This window comes from Pteropus alecto, unplaced genomic scaffold, assembly GCF_000325575.1.
Source record: "Pteropus alecto unplaced genomic scaffold, ASM32557v1 scaffold3, whole genome shotgun sequence".
Lineage (NCBI taxonomy): Eukaryota > Metazoa > Chordata > Mammalia > Chiroptera > Pteropodidae > Pteropus > Pteropus alecto.
Window position 1 is genome coordinate 29,382,665 of NW_006442484.1, and position 17,283 is coordinate 29,399,947.

The 17,283-nt window shown below is 31.4% G+C and overlaps 1 protein-coding gene across 4 annotated transcripts in view; it reads left to right on the top strand.

Annotated features, from left to right (window-relative positions):
• GALNT13 (polypeptide N-acetylgalactosaminyltransferase 13) overlaps positions 1–17,283 on the top strand; it is a 431,664-nt gene that overhangs the window by 259,359 nt on the left and 155,022 nt on the right. For all 4 annotated transcript variants that reach the window (XM_006921079.1, XM_006921078.1, XM_025039467.1 and 1 more), the window contains one exon: positions 11,286–11,403. In XM_006921079.1, the coding sequence (XP_006921141.1) occupies positions 11,286–11,403 (118 nt within the window). The remainder of the gene's footprint in view (positions 1–11,285; positions 11,404–17,283) is intronic.

Here is a 17,283-nt window from a genome sequence, read left to right on the forward strand (position 1 = left end):
ATATATATATAAAGTGTCTATCTATCATCTATCTATCTATCTATCATCTATCATCTATCACCTAAATGTGTCTGTTTTACAGTAGAGGTATTCTCAAAATTGAAATAACCAAAAATGGTCTGGTAAATATTCTAAATTTACCAATCTTAAAGAACTATCTTTCTGGCAGATACAAAAGAAAGATCCATTTGGAAAATTTTAATATATTAACAGTTATGAAGGATTTGTTGTTCCAAAATTATTGAAAATAGCTACTTAATTTGAAATATTTATTCATAAAATGTTTGCCCTTAATACAAAATGAAAAATATCATATGCATCTTTAGTTGTCTATATAAGTGTTACCTACTTTGTTAACATAAAATGTTCACCTTCTTACTTTAACATTTTATGCAACCAAAATTGATTTACTGAATAACATTTTCGGGAGCGAGTTCACTAGTTTTGTTCCTTAAAGACTAATTTGGCAAATCATCCTTTAGTTGAAATAATAGAGAAATACTCTAACATTCTAAAACAATATATATAACCCATTATCTAAATAAGAGTGTCTCCTAACCTAATGAGGGAATGACTTATTCATTGGCGAGATCACTTATAAAATGAGTTCATTAAAACTAACTCTAAGAACTCACTAATGGAAGATAACAGCCCCAGTCATTTGTTATTGAATGATTAAATATTGGAGCTGTTAACCCTCTTAAGGAGATTTTACTATATCAAAGAGAAAAATAAAATGTGGTTCCAAAGAAACAATTGCAAAAAGATGTTGAAGTTGCTCTATCAGCATTTAAAGAGTAATTTAGTAGTCCCTAAATCTTCATGTAATCTTCATGTTCACCAAGTCTTATTGACCCTTGCCTTTAACAGCTTGAGGAAACACAGTGGATCATATTACCAATATTTATTAGAAACCCTATTTTTCCACATTATGGTTTCATTTAGCGTTAGCTGATTTTTCTGCTTCAGATCCCAAGTGAAAACTATCGAAATACTCAAACAATACACTCAAATATAGATAATCTATTTATCTATTTGAAAATAAAATTTAAAAGAATACTAGTTTGTACTCATTTTTTTAAAAACATTGGCAAAAACATTATTTAACTTTATTTTCTCACAGTCAAAAGATAGATAATCAAGAGGGAGCCAACATTTATAGTAAGAATTTACTGATCTCTTTAATGAAAGTAAAGATCTATATAGAAATCAGACACTCTCTCATCTTTCATTAACTAAAACATAAGCTCAAACATCCAATTTGCTATATTTTAAATACCATTTATGTGGTTTCATTGTAGTAACAGACAGCTGATAAAATTTAAGTATGTTTTATTTGTTTCTCTCAGTAACTGCACAATATTTCATGTTCTAAAATGCCGAGGGAGCTGGAGCAAGAGAAAGAGAAACCTGTCTTTGCTGAAGTTTTTAGATGTTTATGGCAAAAGGTTAATTAATTCACAGGCTGTGTTGTAACAGCCTGCAGGTAATTTTCATCAGCATAGCTATGAACTTTCTTTGTACTTATAATCTATTACTTGAAGATGTGATCATTTTTCTCACATTTGTACAAACAGATAAATCATTGTAGGTGTTGAAGACATTTTTCTCTCTACTTGATTAACAGAATTCTGAATAGCTAAAGTGATTAAAATGAGGTTGAAATTTAGTTTTTTTAGTGGAATGCTTCATTTAAAATGTCAGTTAAGACAGAACTTTATAGTGACTGTAATTGGCTAGTTAGTCATCATTTAGAAATACAATCATGCATCTGCGTACATAGAGAACCAATTTGAACTTGTGACCTAACCTTAGTTATGCCACATTTAAAGTAAAGTTTATATTGGTTATACTTGTAATTCTGTTGTTGACCTCTGGGCTTTGACATTTTCACATTGATAATAAATGAAGTTTGTGAAATGCTTGGTATTTTGAAATTATGAGCATGGAATAATAGCACAGAGAATCCTGAGTATTTAGTTTTCTTTAATCAGTAAACTCTCCTTGACATTTTAGTAGTCAAATTTTATGACTTTTCAGGAATATCTCAATTATTTGTGCAATAATAGAGTAATCAAATTGTTACATCAGAGGTCATAAACTAGGAGCTCACGTATCAAATTGTTTCGTAGGTGTGTTTTCCTTGGCCTATGTAGTGGTTTGCATTTTTAAAAAAAATCAGCATTTAAAAAATGATGTATTTTAAATAAAAGTCAGGATTTCTAGCTATTCTTGAGAACAAGAAGATCTTGCTACAGTGGTCCAGTGTTCCTACTAGACACCATCAGGAGGACTTGAGTAGAAGCTGCTCATATAGTAGTGCTGTGAAAGTTTAGCACAGTCCCTGAAGCTCCTTTTTGTGTGTGTGTCCTTGATTCTGAGACTGAGGATCAGTTGCTATCTGTCATCATTCTTGCACTTGGAGAAATATTTCTTTGTATGTGCGTCCCAATCAAAGGTGAGAGAAATATGCTAATTATAACTAATCAGCTTCACATATTGACCTTATTTACTGGGCTATTTTTTTTTTTTTTTTAATTTGTGACCTTTGACTTAAAGGCTACTGCCTACTAATGGTCGAGTTTTAAAGAATTAAACAAATTAGCCTTGTACGAGTATGCATATATGTAACCCAATGGAATAGCATCTAGCATCAATTATCTGGTAGTGCAGATAATCTCCCAAATCATTTAATTAGTTTTGGAGTGTATTATGCATTTTTTTCTAATATGTATAACTTTTGAGTTAATTTGGTTCAAGCTATTGAGATGAGTTTGATTCTATATGCAAATACACACTGAGACTGTACTAGGTTCTGCACATATAAAGATGAATAAGGCGATCTCTGCTCTAAAGTTGCTCACTGTCTGGGACTGGCCATATGTATGCTGGACAAAAAAGAGGCCAGCATATGTGGCTACACAGCAGTTAAACTATGTCAATTGCTACAGCGATGTGTGCTTCTGGAAAAGAGTCCAGTTTTAATCTTATTGTTTTAGTCTCTTAATTACTCCACGTAGATAACCCTCCATAAATAGTTTCTACTTTAATTTCTTTAATTTCTCAATGATTAAAGTAGATTTCTTTACTAATAACCTATGATATTTATTAATTCTGTTTAACTTTTTTTTCATAAGTCACCTTATGGAGGCATGCATTTACATTTAGTTATTATTAATATTCTTAATATGACTTTCTGCATTTTAACTTGGAGTACCATGTTCAATGTCTTTCTAAAGCAAAACAAAGATTTTACAATTTCTTCTAATTCTTGCTATCATAATAAATCAAACTTAGTCATAACCATGAATTTTTATACCTGATGCATTTTACTTACTTTGGTATCCTCTTTTTTTTTAAACATTTGTCTGATCTCATTTATTATTATTACATTTATTATTCTCTCAGTTGAAATTAGGAATTTATAAAAAAGATTAAATAACTATTAATAACACCTCAGATTATAATATTGCACCTTTATTTTGAAAAACTCATAGAATGTCCACATATATATATTTTCTGCATCCTTGAAGTTTGATATCATTAAAGAAGCATTGAAGCTGGCTTAGGAAGATCTGGGTTTTACTGCATGCTCCTCCAATTGGGAAATTACTCAGTCTTCTCAACTATTAAGTGGAAAAATATTCTCCCTGCCTTGCTTAACTCATGAAGTGCTACATAATATTAAATGAAAAATGTATTTGAAAGGAATTATTTTAAATTTATTTCTGATAATGTAACATATATGCATTGAAAAATAAATGTGACAAGTACAGAAAACATGATGAAACTGAACACCAATGAGCCATCTCTTTTAGTATATTGTTATATTTCTTTCCAGATACATTTCTCCACAATAGAAATTGACATATCATGAGTATTTTTCTATGCCATTAATTTTTTTCACGAACAAAAATTTTAATGGCTGCTAATATCTCAATTATTTACTTAGTTTTTCCTTCATTTTTAATAGTCTGAAGTCAATTAAGAGTTTATTTATATTTATTTTTGCCAATTGTGTCTTCTGAGCTACAGTTTTTGCATATAATGTGATCTCTTTAGAATTATTCAATCAGACAATATGAAAGGTTTTAATATTGTTGACACCTTCTGCCAATTTATTTCACCCCCAAAAATGTCACTGACTTCAATTTATAGTTCCTCTAGTAAGCATAATAAATTAAAAACACTTATTTTATTCTGTAAAATGTTATACAAGTATAAGGCAATGCTTCTTATTATTTAATAACAACTAATAATATATTTCTCAATTTTTACCTGTCAGATATTCTCCATTAGGTTTTTCTCAGTTTAGTGAAAATATACTCTTAAATTGGAGGACAGAAGCATAGATAAATTCTCTCAAAGTCTTTGTGACACTTCTTTACAATAGGAGTTACTAAAGCAACCATACAGGGAAGATTAAGGTTATGAAGAGAACAAAGGCCAAGGTTGTGAACAGAACAAAGGCTGAAAGAAATATTTGAACTCTGGAATGTTCAACTGTTCAACATTCTTACCTACTCATGTTAAAATCTAATATATGTTGATTTTGAGAGAAAAAGATCCCACCTCAAATGAAATCTGTGAATCTACATTCTTTGGAGAAAAATAGCACATTTATATTATATTACTTTCCAATGGTTTAGAGGATAATTCCTAAGACTTTCCTAGCTGTCTGTTGAGATGAGAAGAAATTAGTGGTAGTATAGAAAGTTTCCAAGGTGATGAATTAAATATAACATTAATATACTAAATAATTTTATCACATTAACCAAAATGTTTTAAAACATCTGATTCCAGCTGGCCTCATTGCACATTTTGATCCTTCTTGTGCATAAAATGTAAGTAAAAGAAAAGATTAAAACTTGAACCAATTACCATGCAGCCTCTTAGAAGCTTAGGGTTTTATCAGGTTGTTATCAGGATTATGAAAAAGGGTTAAGGAAATAAATAACTACTCCTTTTGGAGGGTATAGGTCTTTAAGTATAGGTTAAGTCATTTGATTCCAATACTTTTGGTAAATTAGTTCTTTGGTAGAAAAAAAAATAAGCCATTTGCCCATACTAAACAAAACATTTTTTTCTTATCCTTTAAAGATAGCTTGAAACTGTTTGTGTTCCATAGATTCAACAGAATTTGAGTAAGCTTTCTTGTTAGAGCCAAAGCCAGTATAAACCGTTAACAATAACAGTTTCTTTTCTACAGAAAGCTATATCTTCTCACCTAAACATAGTTTCAAATGAGTCTTATAGTGTGCTATAGTCCACTAAACTTCCCATTTTTAATCTGTAAAGACCTTTAATCACAGTCAACATTTGACTATCTATTGTTCCAATAAAAGAATTATTATGCCTTTGCTTTCTTTCTCTTCTGCTTTCTATATTTGTATATAGTGTACAGAATAAGGAGGGAAGAAGAGAGACTCGCAGCATCTAATTTTTCTTTGGTTTCTAAACCTGCAAAATGTTTAACTACATGAAGCCAATATATTTTATGATTTTAAAAAACAAAATTATATGAATATTTTAACTACTCGTGCTTCATATGTGTATAAATAATAAAATATTTATATTTATCACTTCTCTTAATTATGGTTTATCATATGAGAAATATTATTAATACAAAGTTAAACACTAACAGTCTAGATATTGTGATATTTGGCGAATGCAAATAACAGCCTAAAGCTGAACTATAGTCTCCCGAATCTTATTTAGATTTTTTCTTTCTCCAGAGATTTGGTTATTTGCCAAGAAAGATTACATAGAATTCTGATATAGCAAAGGAAAAAAAAATAGTGAGAAGAAATAATGTTTCAATAACTTTGAAAGAAATTGTTTTGAAGAACAGTGCTAAAATTCACAGGAAAACATGGTGCATAAATTTGGAACTTGAAATCAGGAAAAGTGTACTTCTAATTAGCTACCTCAGACCATTTTCTGTATAAGGTAAACAGATGAATTGAGATATTACTGGTTGGTAGATGATTAGGGGGAGAAAGAGACGAGGGAGAGAGGGGGCGGGGGCAGAGACAGAGAGACAGAGAGAGAAAGTGGGGAGAGAAGAAAGAGAAGAAGAGAAAGAAAATATTTTCTTAACTGGGACACAAATTACTTGAGGGTCCTTGAACAAGTGATTTAAACACATTGTGACTAAATTTGGTTGATCAAGTCTGTAGAGTTCTGTATATCTAAAATATATGCTACATTATTACAAAGCTTTACATCTTTAATTCCAAAATTCTATCACACTCAACACCCCAAACTCCTATTAGATGATAAATCCTTTTAAAATCCTGGAATCAGTGAAGACATTTTTGTTACTCATCTATTAAGCAGATATGAGCAAAGAATTTTGTTTGTAATTTCAGAAATAAAAATGCACATAGTTTAAACTTTCAAATAAATTGTTTTGTGGCCATGAAATACATTGCTCATTTTTAAAATTTTATTTATTCAATAAATATCTATTAATAGTCTAATATTAGTCAACTAATATATTGCCTATACTTACAGAAGTCATACAATGTATATAGATATAAATACAATACTTAAAAGAAGTGACAAGTGCCTTGAGAGAAAGAAATAGGGTGCTATAGAAGAAGCTAGAAGGAGAAGATTACATCCAAATTGGAAGGAAAAAGATTATATACAGGCAGGATGCATGAAATATATAACCTTCATAATAGCCTAAGAATAGAGCAAGTTTGAACATATAAGGGGATTTTACAAAGGAAAATTCAAGTGACAAATGGGTGTGAACATACGTAACAAAGTGAGAAAGTATGAAGCATTTACTAGTAACAGCTAAACACTTTAAATACAGGGAAATAGTTAAAAGGAATGGAGTAGCTCATTGGGTGATTTCAAATCCCAGATGCCAGGATAAGAAGCTGGAATTTATTCTTTAAAACAGGTTTTTGAACATCTGGTTAACATTTCAGAAGAGTTTTGATTTGGAGCAATTAATCTGGCTGTGGTTTATAGAATAAATTTTTAAAGTAGCCGACTCTAAAAGCAAGAAGATTCCATTATTAACACTTAGTTAGAAATGAGAGGACTAAAATTGGATAGTGGCTGTGATAACAGAGAACAGAGATTAGAGTCAAAACTACTTTGGAAAAAATTGAAAGTGTTTGGAAAATGATTGAATTAGGCACAAAAAAGAAAGGTGCTGAAAAGCGTTTTCATTATTTTACGTTAACGCTCTGGAAGGAAATAAATGACATTGAAAGAGAAGTAGATATGGAAGCGGGTAGGTAACACATTCTCATTTCTATGTTAAACACATTGAGCAGTCAGAGGATTTTTTTTTTTAAAGAAAACATCTAGCAAATAATTTGAAAATTATAACCAATGTAGAGGAAAGAAGTGAGAAGAGAAACACAGATTAGGAGTCAGCCTCATAGAGGTGACAAGGCATACTTATACAGGTAAAGAGTATACAAAAAAAAAAAAAAGTTATGGAGAGACCCTTAGGAGGACCCCATTTGGGGACAAAACAAGGTGATTATTAAATGCATATATCTATAAAACAATGCTATTATTGTATATTGTACTCATGCCACAGATGTAAAACCAGGAACTTAACTAAAAATCTGACAACCAGCAAAGGAAAGGAAGAGGAAGGGGCATCAATAAGAATCATAACATGAGTAATCTCTTTGGTAGAAGGAAAAATATCTCTAGAACAATGCAATAGGAGTCAGAGGTGAAAAGAATTTCAAGTAGGGAGGCTGATGAATTGTGTTAAATTTTTTCAAAGAAAGATGTTCAGGAAAAGCTATTGAAGTTTAGAGTCAATATGCCCTTTCAGAAAGAAGTTGTAGAGGAGTGAACAGGATTCAGATTCTAGTTAGAAAGTCAAGAGGAGTTGAGGGGGTATGTAGAAAGTATCCTTTCAATAAGGTTACTAGTGAAGGGAATAGAAAATATACGTTCCTAGTTTGATTGAGTGGTATGATAGTGTGAAGGTGTATTTTGATTTAGGGTAGAACATAACTGAGCAGTTTTGTAAGCTCAAGAGGGCTATCTAGAAATCAAAGGCATAAAACATAAATGTAATAGTCAGTGAACAACTTGCTGAAAGAGTAGTCAGAAAAGAGCCAACTGAAGGCACAAGATTAAATGCTAGCCCACAGTGAGAGGGCTGAGGAGACAGTCTTTCCTCTAAGACAAGATGAGGGAAGATTATGTATATAATCTTCATTTTAAGATGTTTATGTATCTTCACTCTTGTGCCCTCAGCTGTCTCTCTCTCTCTCTAGAGAGAGAGTATATGTTTAGATTTCATAATTGAGGAAGTTTAGATTTTATGCATTGACTTAATCTCTAGTTTCTTGAGAAACATCCAAAACTTTTGGAAAAGATTCAGTTAAAATGAGATGGGTGAGCAAATAAACACAGATAAAAGGATTGTTAGCAATTTGTGGACTAAGCAGAGAGTCAATAACATGGACTTCTAGTGCGACCAGTGACCTCATCTTATTACCTTTTCAATGATTCTCTGAGTCTTAGGAGCAGAAATGGATGAAGTAAGGGGTAAGTTTACCCAGATGCTGATATTTACAAAACAAGAATTGGGTTATATAAGGCAAAGACAGAGAACCTAGGGTGCTAGGCTAGTTTCTCCATGATTTGGCAGAATCTTAGAGAGGGAGTGGAAGAAGAAAAGCAAACAATTCCTGAAGGGGTTTATTATGTGAAAATATGGAATAGCTGAGGAACCAAAGTCACCAAAGAAGGATTTAAAAAATGCCTTCTATTGGATTGAAAAAGGAGGGGTTATAAGATAGAAACTTGAGTTCAGAGAGGCAGATTTCAGAGTTCAATATCTCAAATATAAAGTAGTTCTAAGTGATTTTGAAGTTCAAAATGAGAGTGTGTTTATGGGGAGCTACAATTAAGTTAAGGACACTCAAGACTTTTATTTGAATGATTAACATCAACAACAACAAAAGCAAAGACATGTTACTTAACCTTATTAAATATTTATTATGTACCAGGCACTGTGCTAAATGCTTATCTTACTATTAACTCAATTCGTCACCTACCTACTGTGTGGTAGGTAATGTTCACAGCTATTTAGCTGATTATGTTTTTTCCCCCAGAATTAATTGAATTAGTTGGTTGGCTTGACATTGTACAAATACAATCTTAAAAAGCAAATAATCTCAGCAAATTCAACTATAATCAAAGTTTTTAATTTTCTAGGCATCCTGAACACTTATGTCCACACAGGCATATGTAATAGTTCATTAGAATGTTACAGAGCAGTTGACTTAGAGCATAACATACTGCTTAACACTGGTTTGGGTGTAGTTATCATTAAAGCATGGTCCCTAGACTATTTGACATTGCAAAGATAAAAAATTCTCTCAAGGAACATTTGTCTTCGAAACTACAGGTTTTTTTTTTTTTTTTTTGAGGGATTGTAATCTTATTTTTGTTACTTTTCAAGCATAAGTGAAACTTATTTGAGTCATTCTTATGGTTATATATGTAATTTATTGTAGCCATTTATTATACATTTCTCACATATTTATAGCAATTATGATCAAATGCAAGAGGAAAATCAATATGTATATTTAACTTTAATGCATTAGCACTTTATTAGTAAATGGATAAGTGGATAGGCACTCTGAACTGGTCATTAAAAATGCATCACTTAACATTCTTAAGCATTTGATTTCATTATGATGGGATTATTGCAGCAATTTTGTTCTTCATTATATTAGAGTATCCAGAACTGTAATACCATGTATAGTTATTACCATAGAGTTTCAAAACCCCAGTCAGGTGAGGGTTGTGGCTACCATAATTACCATCTGTTTAGCTTTGTTAGTGTTTCTCATTATAACTCAGAAGGTCAGTGATACTGCTCATGACAGGAACCCAGCAAGATAAGAAGTAATAAAACATCTCTGAGACTAAGCGAGCTTGTGGTACTCTAAATGATGGACAGTTAATTACCTGAGTACAAAACCATGAGAGCACTGGGAAGAATGGGGAACTTTGCAATATGGTAGCTGTCCAAGTACAATCCAAGTACAATATTATTTGGTGGTTTTTTTCAGTGACTATATTGTTCAGTTAGAAAACACAAGCATGTCCTGTAGCGGAAGAGGATATAATTTCAAGAGCAAAACATTTGGCGTTTTAACAATCTCAGATGAGTATTCCAAACCTAAGTTATTAGATCAGTGTTTCTCATCTTTAGCAGCACATTAGAATCACCTGGGAACTTTCCAGGATACCAAAGGTCTGCCTCCACCCCAGGTCCATTAAATCTGGATCTGTGGAGATGGTACTCAAGCATGGAAATGTATTTTTAAAAGGTGTCTCAGGTGCTGCTAATGTATTACAAACACTGAAAACCATTACACTACAATTAATATTCAAAAATAATCATTGCCCGTATGGATAGATCCAGTCGTGAACATCTAGAATTTTCTTTTTTGAGTTTCAATTTACACTGCTTGTATAGAAAGACTTGTATAGTTCACACATCAACCATTGACTTAATGATGTTTTAAAATTAATTAATAATTAGTCTTTTTAAAACTTAACATCTGACTTCTTCGTTTTTCAAGAGAAATTTTTTCCTAGGAAAAAGTTTGAGAATATGTGCTAAATTTCCTTTAAACCTCCAGATAGCATATGGGATTTATGTTTATTCATAGGGTTGTATGATTAACTCTATCATTTCAATTATGTAAAGAGAAGAATAAACAATTTGATGTAAAGTTCTTAAGTTAAAAATACTTTTGTAATTCTCGTTAGATACTTATTGCTTATAAACATTTTATAGCATTTAATATTTTTCGTATTTAAATAGAATATAGAGCTTTTCGTAGAGAAACCATTTCTATAGGCTTCTCTAGTTCACTGTAAAATAATTTATAATTAGGTGACAAAAGATCACAACAGGTAGTTTCATGACCAGTTAATCTCTTAAAGGGGTGCTAAGAGCACTAACTTCTCTTCACAATTCCTTTCAGAAGGAATGTAGACGCCCTCATCTTGGGCCTGGTATTCCTTCCATGTATATATTTGATCACCTGTAAGAAAAACATAGTAAAATTTAGTTTTACAGAAAAAGTAAACTAAAATGCTATTTATTAAGTTTAAAACTTTTTACACCTTGGCTTTATGTTTACAGTTTGAGATTTTTGAGTATTTTTTTTTAAATTTAAAATGTCTCAAAAATATTTGCTGCAGTCTTATTAAACTCCACACATTGTTTTCAAAAGATATTCTTTTCTTTTTGTTTTTTTTTCAACTAGGACCCCTACTATGGCTGGTGGCCTATTTTCTATTGACAGAAACTACTTTGAAGAGATAGGAACTTACGATGCAGGAATGGATATCTGGGGTGGAGAGAATCTTGAAATGTCTTTTAGGGTAATTGCATTTTACTTTATTTATTGACTCGGAGCATACTATTCTGTAGCATGCACTTATAAACCCAGTAATTTACTGTCAAATCTTTTTTGTGAAGCAATGCAAATTACTGATTAGTCGGTCATTTTAATACTTATTTAGAAGCTTTGCTAGACCTTTTGCATGCAATATTTACTGTTAAATGGGAAATTATAGGTATTTTAAAGTTTTCAAAATTAACTTTTATTCATAGTACAAAGACATTAGGGATTTCTGTGTTTAAAACAAAGAAGTGCTTTATTATTTCAATAAAGCATTACCCTATAAAATCACTTTGTGTTTTTAAACTAATACTTGCAAGTTTTTATTTTATCTGAATTTGCAAGTGCTGCTTAAGGTTATTACCAAATAACTTTAAGAATAACCTGTGGTGAGAGGAATTCTGGATAATTCTGTAAGTAGCATTACTATTTTTGCAATCGTAGACATTTTGATGACTGACTTTAAATAATGCAAACTCACTTATTAAATGGCCTTTCAAGTAAATCAAAATTAAGAATTGATCCCTCATATATAAGATGTTAAGAAGCATATGAGCAATTTAAATATTTTGTTATATTTGGAAATTTAAAATACAGACACATATGTGTCCTTATTAACAAATAAGTGCTAACATACTGTTTTTTCTTCAAATCACATATAGTATCATTTTCAAATGAAATAAATTAATAATACTGTTTTTTTCTTTTAGAATTTAACATGAAATATTTGAAACATAATTGTTTGCCCAAATTATTTCTGCAATGAAATTGTTAATTTCAATATACTTATGAAATTGAAGAGTTATGCCTTTTAATTTCTCATTTAGAAAGTAGTTTGTTTTTCACTAACAAAATATAAATATATCTGACATTGTGTAAGAAAATGTCAAAAATTTAGGATGAGAATTACTTTGAATTTATATAATGTGGATTTTAATGGATCTTGCATAATCTGAATTATTCTAGAAGCACTAGAGTGGCCTTGTTATACTTTTTTTTTTTTGGCCTATAAATCTTCTTTATAGTCAAATGTCTGAGAACATCATTAGTTAATGAAATTTTATTATTCCTATATTTGCTTATATACTTATAGTCTGATGGAACTTGCCCCACAAGACTTTGTAACATTCTCAAGAATGTCTTCTTGCCATCAGGCACATGATACATCTTTGGGCAACCTTTAGGGACATTTGGAAACCCAACCTTTTTATTGGTGTAGTTCTAAAAGTGCAGAAGAAAAAGAGAATAGAAGAGAGAAAGAGAGGAAAAGGGAGAGGGAGAGAGAGAGGCGAGGAGAGGAAGGAAAGAGAGGGGAAAGAGAGAGAGAAGGAAGGGGGAAAGAAAGAAAAGAGGAAAGAAGGAAAAAAGGAAGAAAGAATATTTAAAAGCTTAAAAACGATTTGCTCTTACCCTTAGATGTAACACAAAAGCATTTACACATTCATTAGCCAATATTCCTTGGATGCTGCACTGTGATTTACATAAGGAAAAAAATCAACATAGCAATATTACTATTATCTGTGATACTATTGCCCTCTTTTTTCCTTCTTTCTTAAGATTTTTTATTCGCTTCTTTTCTTTGCATCTGGTAAGCTGATTCTTTGCCAATAAACTCCCTTTACTTTCATTGCATAGCTCCCAGATTGGAAGGATGCTCTTTAACTGATTGAAAGATGTGTTAGAAAGTAATTTAGTGGAATCGTAAAATAGGAGAATGTGATCAGAAAATGCAGCAGAGGTATAAATGTATCAAAAAAAGAAGATTTGAGAATACGAAATTTGAGAATTTGATAATATTTGGCACAGATACCAAGGGACAGAATGAATGGAATGAGTAGCCATAAAAATGATCAAATCTTTAGAAAACAATGTAGGAGTCTTACTGGTGTTAGTTGTTTGAGATTATTCAAAAATAAAACACTTATAAGGAACTTTTTCAAATGTTTTAAAACATTATCTTTGGTTTCCATATGTTTTTAAAAGAAACAAACTATATATTTTGCTTTCTATTAGACTCTTGATTCATGTTTACTTTCCATGACATAGGTATGTGTTTGCTTAATAGTACCCTAGACAAGGAAGATAGATATTGAGTAAGAGAAAATGCTAGAAAAGTATATTAACTAAGGAATGAGACTCCCCTTTAGATTTATTTCATGAAAAGATAAGTGACATAATGAAACGATACTATGTTGAGGATTTATAATCAGAAGAACTCAGATTAATATTCAACTCAATCATTATACACCAAATATATATTAAACATGTAGTACATGCTTTAGCTTTACACTTTCCAGATGCTGAGGCCACAAAAATGAATAAGGCATGATGCTTTTACTCTCAAAGATCCACATTCCTATGAGAGAGCTACAGAGGTATTACTGACAATGAAATGTGATTTAAAAAAAATAAATAAATTTATGTATGAGGTTTTCTTGTCTCTGTCATGTTAGTGTTGGCAAATCACTTAACCTCAACTTGTAAAGGTGATTGCAATCATAGTGAAGTTATCTCTGTTTTGTAACTCTGGTTTATGTAGGTTCGAAGGTAAGTAAAAAAACATAGAAATATTAAGGGCTTCCAAAATATTAAGATTCTAGCTGGACTTAAAGGAGTTTAGGCCAACCTAAATGAACACATTTTTGCAGATTTATTTGTAACAGTATCATTTGGTCTTTGTTGCCCTGGATATTAAGTACTGACAGACATTGAAAATTTGATGAAAACTATAGACGTCCCAAGAGAGATACATCCAGTTTCTTGCATTCAATATGTTTGAACACAGTTTCACAGGGCTGAAGAATACCTTGAAGTTTCAGGATATAAATTATGGTCATAAAAGAATAGTGACTTCTAATATTTATAGAGCAAGTAAGTGGAATCATTGAGAATTGAATCCCAGCATTCTAAAGGATATTTTAACTACTACACTGCTATCTCCCCATTAAGATTCATGCCTTCATAACATGTCAGTCATAACAGCTGATGGTATTATCAGGAGAGAGAGGAGACACTTACATGCAAATGTGATCTTCCTCCACAATTCTGAGATTTGTTTCATGTAATGATCTTATCTTCCTCTTGTAGGCTTTAACCTCTTTTGACAGGTATTATACATCCAATAGCAGTGAAAATATGTATTGGTAGATCCCAGTGCATCTGAAAATTCAGTCTCAGATATTGCTCTCTACTCCATTACACAATTATTAAAATAACACAAATCCTAACAACACTGTCTAAATATAAATGTGAATTTATTAACCAATATTTATTGTTTCTATTTAATAGATGTGGGGGATATGGTAGTGAACAAAACTGACAAAACTATTCGTGTTTATGAAACTTTTAGTGAAAGAGTTAGATAATAAGTAAGTAAACTAAAATATATTAATGTATCAGTGATAATTTTAAAGAGAAAAATAAAGAAAGAGGAGGAATATGAAATGGTAGATCTTGTAGATTAGTAAGTGTTGAGATTTTAGATAGGTAGAACTCAAAAATGAATATCCATATAACAATTGATGACAAAATGATCCTAATATAATATGAATTTAACATCAAAAGTGTCATCTGTCTTTAAGTAATATCCCTGACATCAGCATAAGTGCCACCTAAGCATAAGCATCACCCGCAAAAGTCTTTGCCTCTCATGAGCCATAGTACAGGAGCAATATTTCCAAGAATGTACAATATTTCCAGAATGTACAATATTTTGTTCACTGGAAAAAGAGATAAGCTGTCATTGTTGATCCAGTTAAGGTTATGAGGAAAAAAGTCAGAAGGCAGCAAATGACTCAGAAGAGTGTTCCACTGCCACAAAAAGAACAATAAAAGTTACAATCATTGTCTAGGAGGTAGAAAGCCTGAGTTTACGTCCTAGCCTTGGCTCTTATTAGCTGTGTGAGTTTAGGTAAGGTAGCATGTCTTCTGAGCTCTAGTTTGTTCATATCTACAATAGTGACCATTGTAGCACTTTCCTAAAATGTTTTAGATGATTAAATGAGATTGTATATACAGTGCTGAGCACCCCACTGACCACACATAAAGTATATCATAAATGGCAGCTGTTACTGCTATAGTGGTTATAAACTATACAGCTTTGAGCAAGTCAAGTCACTCTTGAGCTTCATTTAATAACAACCTTGTCCTTAATAATCTGGCCTTGACCATTGATAATAAAATAAGAGATTGTACATATAAATATTTTTAAAGCCAGAATATGTAATACTTATATAAAGTACTGCTGCTCTAATTGTTAGTAAAGATGTGGTTCTAAAACTTCCCTGCTCAGAAAAGAGATTAAATTTTAGAAAAGAAGGAAAAAAAAGCACTGCCGCAACATGCTTTGACATGACTAATTATATCCTGAAAAACTAGAGTGTAAAATGTTTACCTATATAAAGTAATAATTTTTTTAAGTATCATCTAGACTTGGTGTAACAGATAATAGATTCACACACATACACAAATCAATAAAAAATAGATAAAATGTAAGAAATAGAAGTTTTAAGATATTGGATAGCAAGTCATCAACTGCAGTGGTCTTTGATAGATGGGACACAAATAATGAGAGCCCTATAATTGCCTCAGCTTACTGTCTTGAGACAGTGTCCAGGCTTCAACAACAGAAGAGGGTACCTAGGCAGGTCTCAGTGGACTCTATGAATTAAGAAGATGGAGCTGAGTAGGAAGATAAAGGCAGCGAGAGTGTTGTAGATGAAGTACTGGAGAAGAGAAAGCTACACAGACAGAACTCAGAACTCAGTTATTGAGTATTGGTCAGCACATAGGTGTGACAAAGTAACCCAAGTCTAGTAAAGAACCATCAGAAAGATTAGAAGTTTCATTGCTCAGTGCTCACTTAGGACCAGCAATCGTACCTGCACTCTCCAGCTAGACTGATTCATGAGGCATGAGATAGAGTAGATCTCAGAAAACTATATAATACAAGTCTAAATAATCCATGGATCAAAAAAAGCAGTTCAAAATTAGATTAATAGTATTTTGAATGAAATGAAAATAAAAACAATGTATCAAAGTTTGTGGTGCCAGCAAAGCAATATTTAGGGGGAATTTATAGCACTAAACATCTGTACTATAAAGAAGAAAATAAGAAAGATCTAAAATCTATGACTAGCTTCCACCTTCAGAAACTAGAAAAATAGAAAGAAAATAAATCCAAAATATGTAAGAGCAAGGAAATAATAAAGATCAAAGCAGAAATTATGAAACATAAAAGAGAAAATGTTTAGATAAAAGCAATGAAACCAAAGGCTGTTTTCTTGAGATTAATAAGATTGATAAATTTCTAGCTAAACTTATTAAGAGAAGACACAACACAAATTCCCAAATTGGGAATGAGAAAAGTGACATTATGGATTCTACAGATATTTAAAGTATTATAAAATAATGTTATCCACATTATGACAATAAACTTGACAACCTTGATAAAATAGACAACTTCCCTAAAAGATACAAACTATTAAAGTTAACAAGAAGAACTAGATCAATCAAATAGTTCTATATCTAGTAAAGAAATGGCATTTGTAGTTTAAAAAAACACTTTTGACAAAGGAAACTCCATTGTCAGATCTCTTCACTGGTAGATTCTATCAAATATAGGTAGAAATAAGAACAGTTCCACACAAACTTATAGCAAATTGAAGAGGAGAGAATAACCTCCCAACTCATTTTGAGTTCACAATTACTCAAATAGCAAAACTTGATAGACATTACAAGAATGGAAAACTGTAAACAAATATTCCTCAGAAACATACATGTAAGAATTCTAAATAAAACTTTAACAAAGCAGTCTTCTCAATATGTAAAATGAAAATACATCATGACTAAGTGAAGTTCC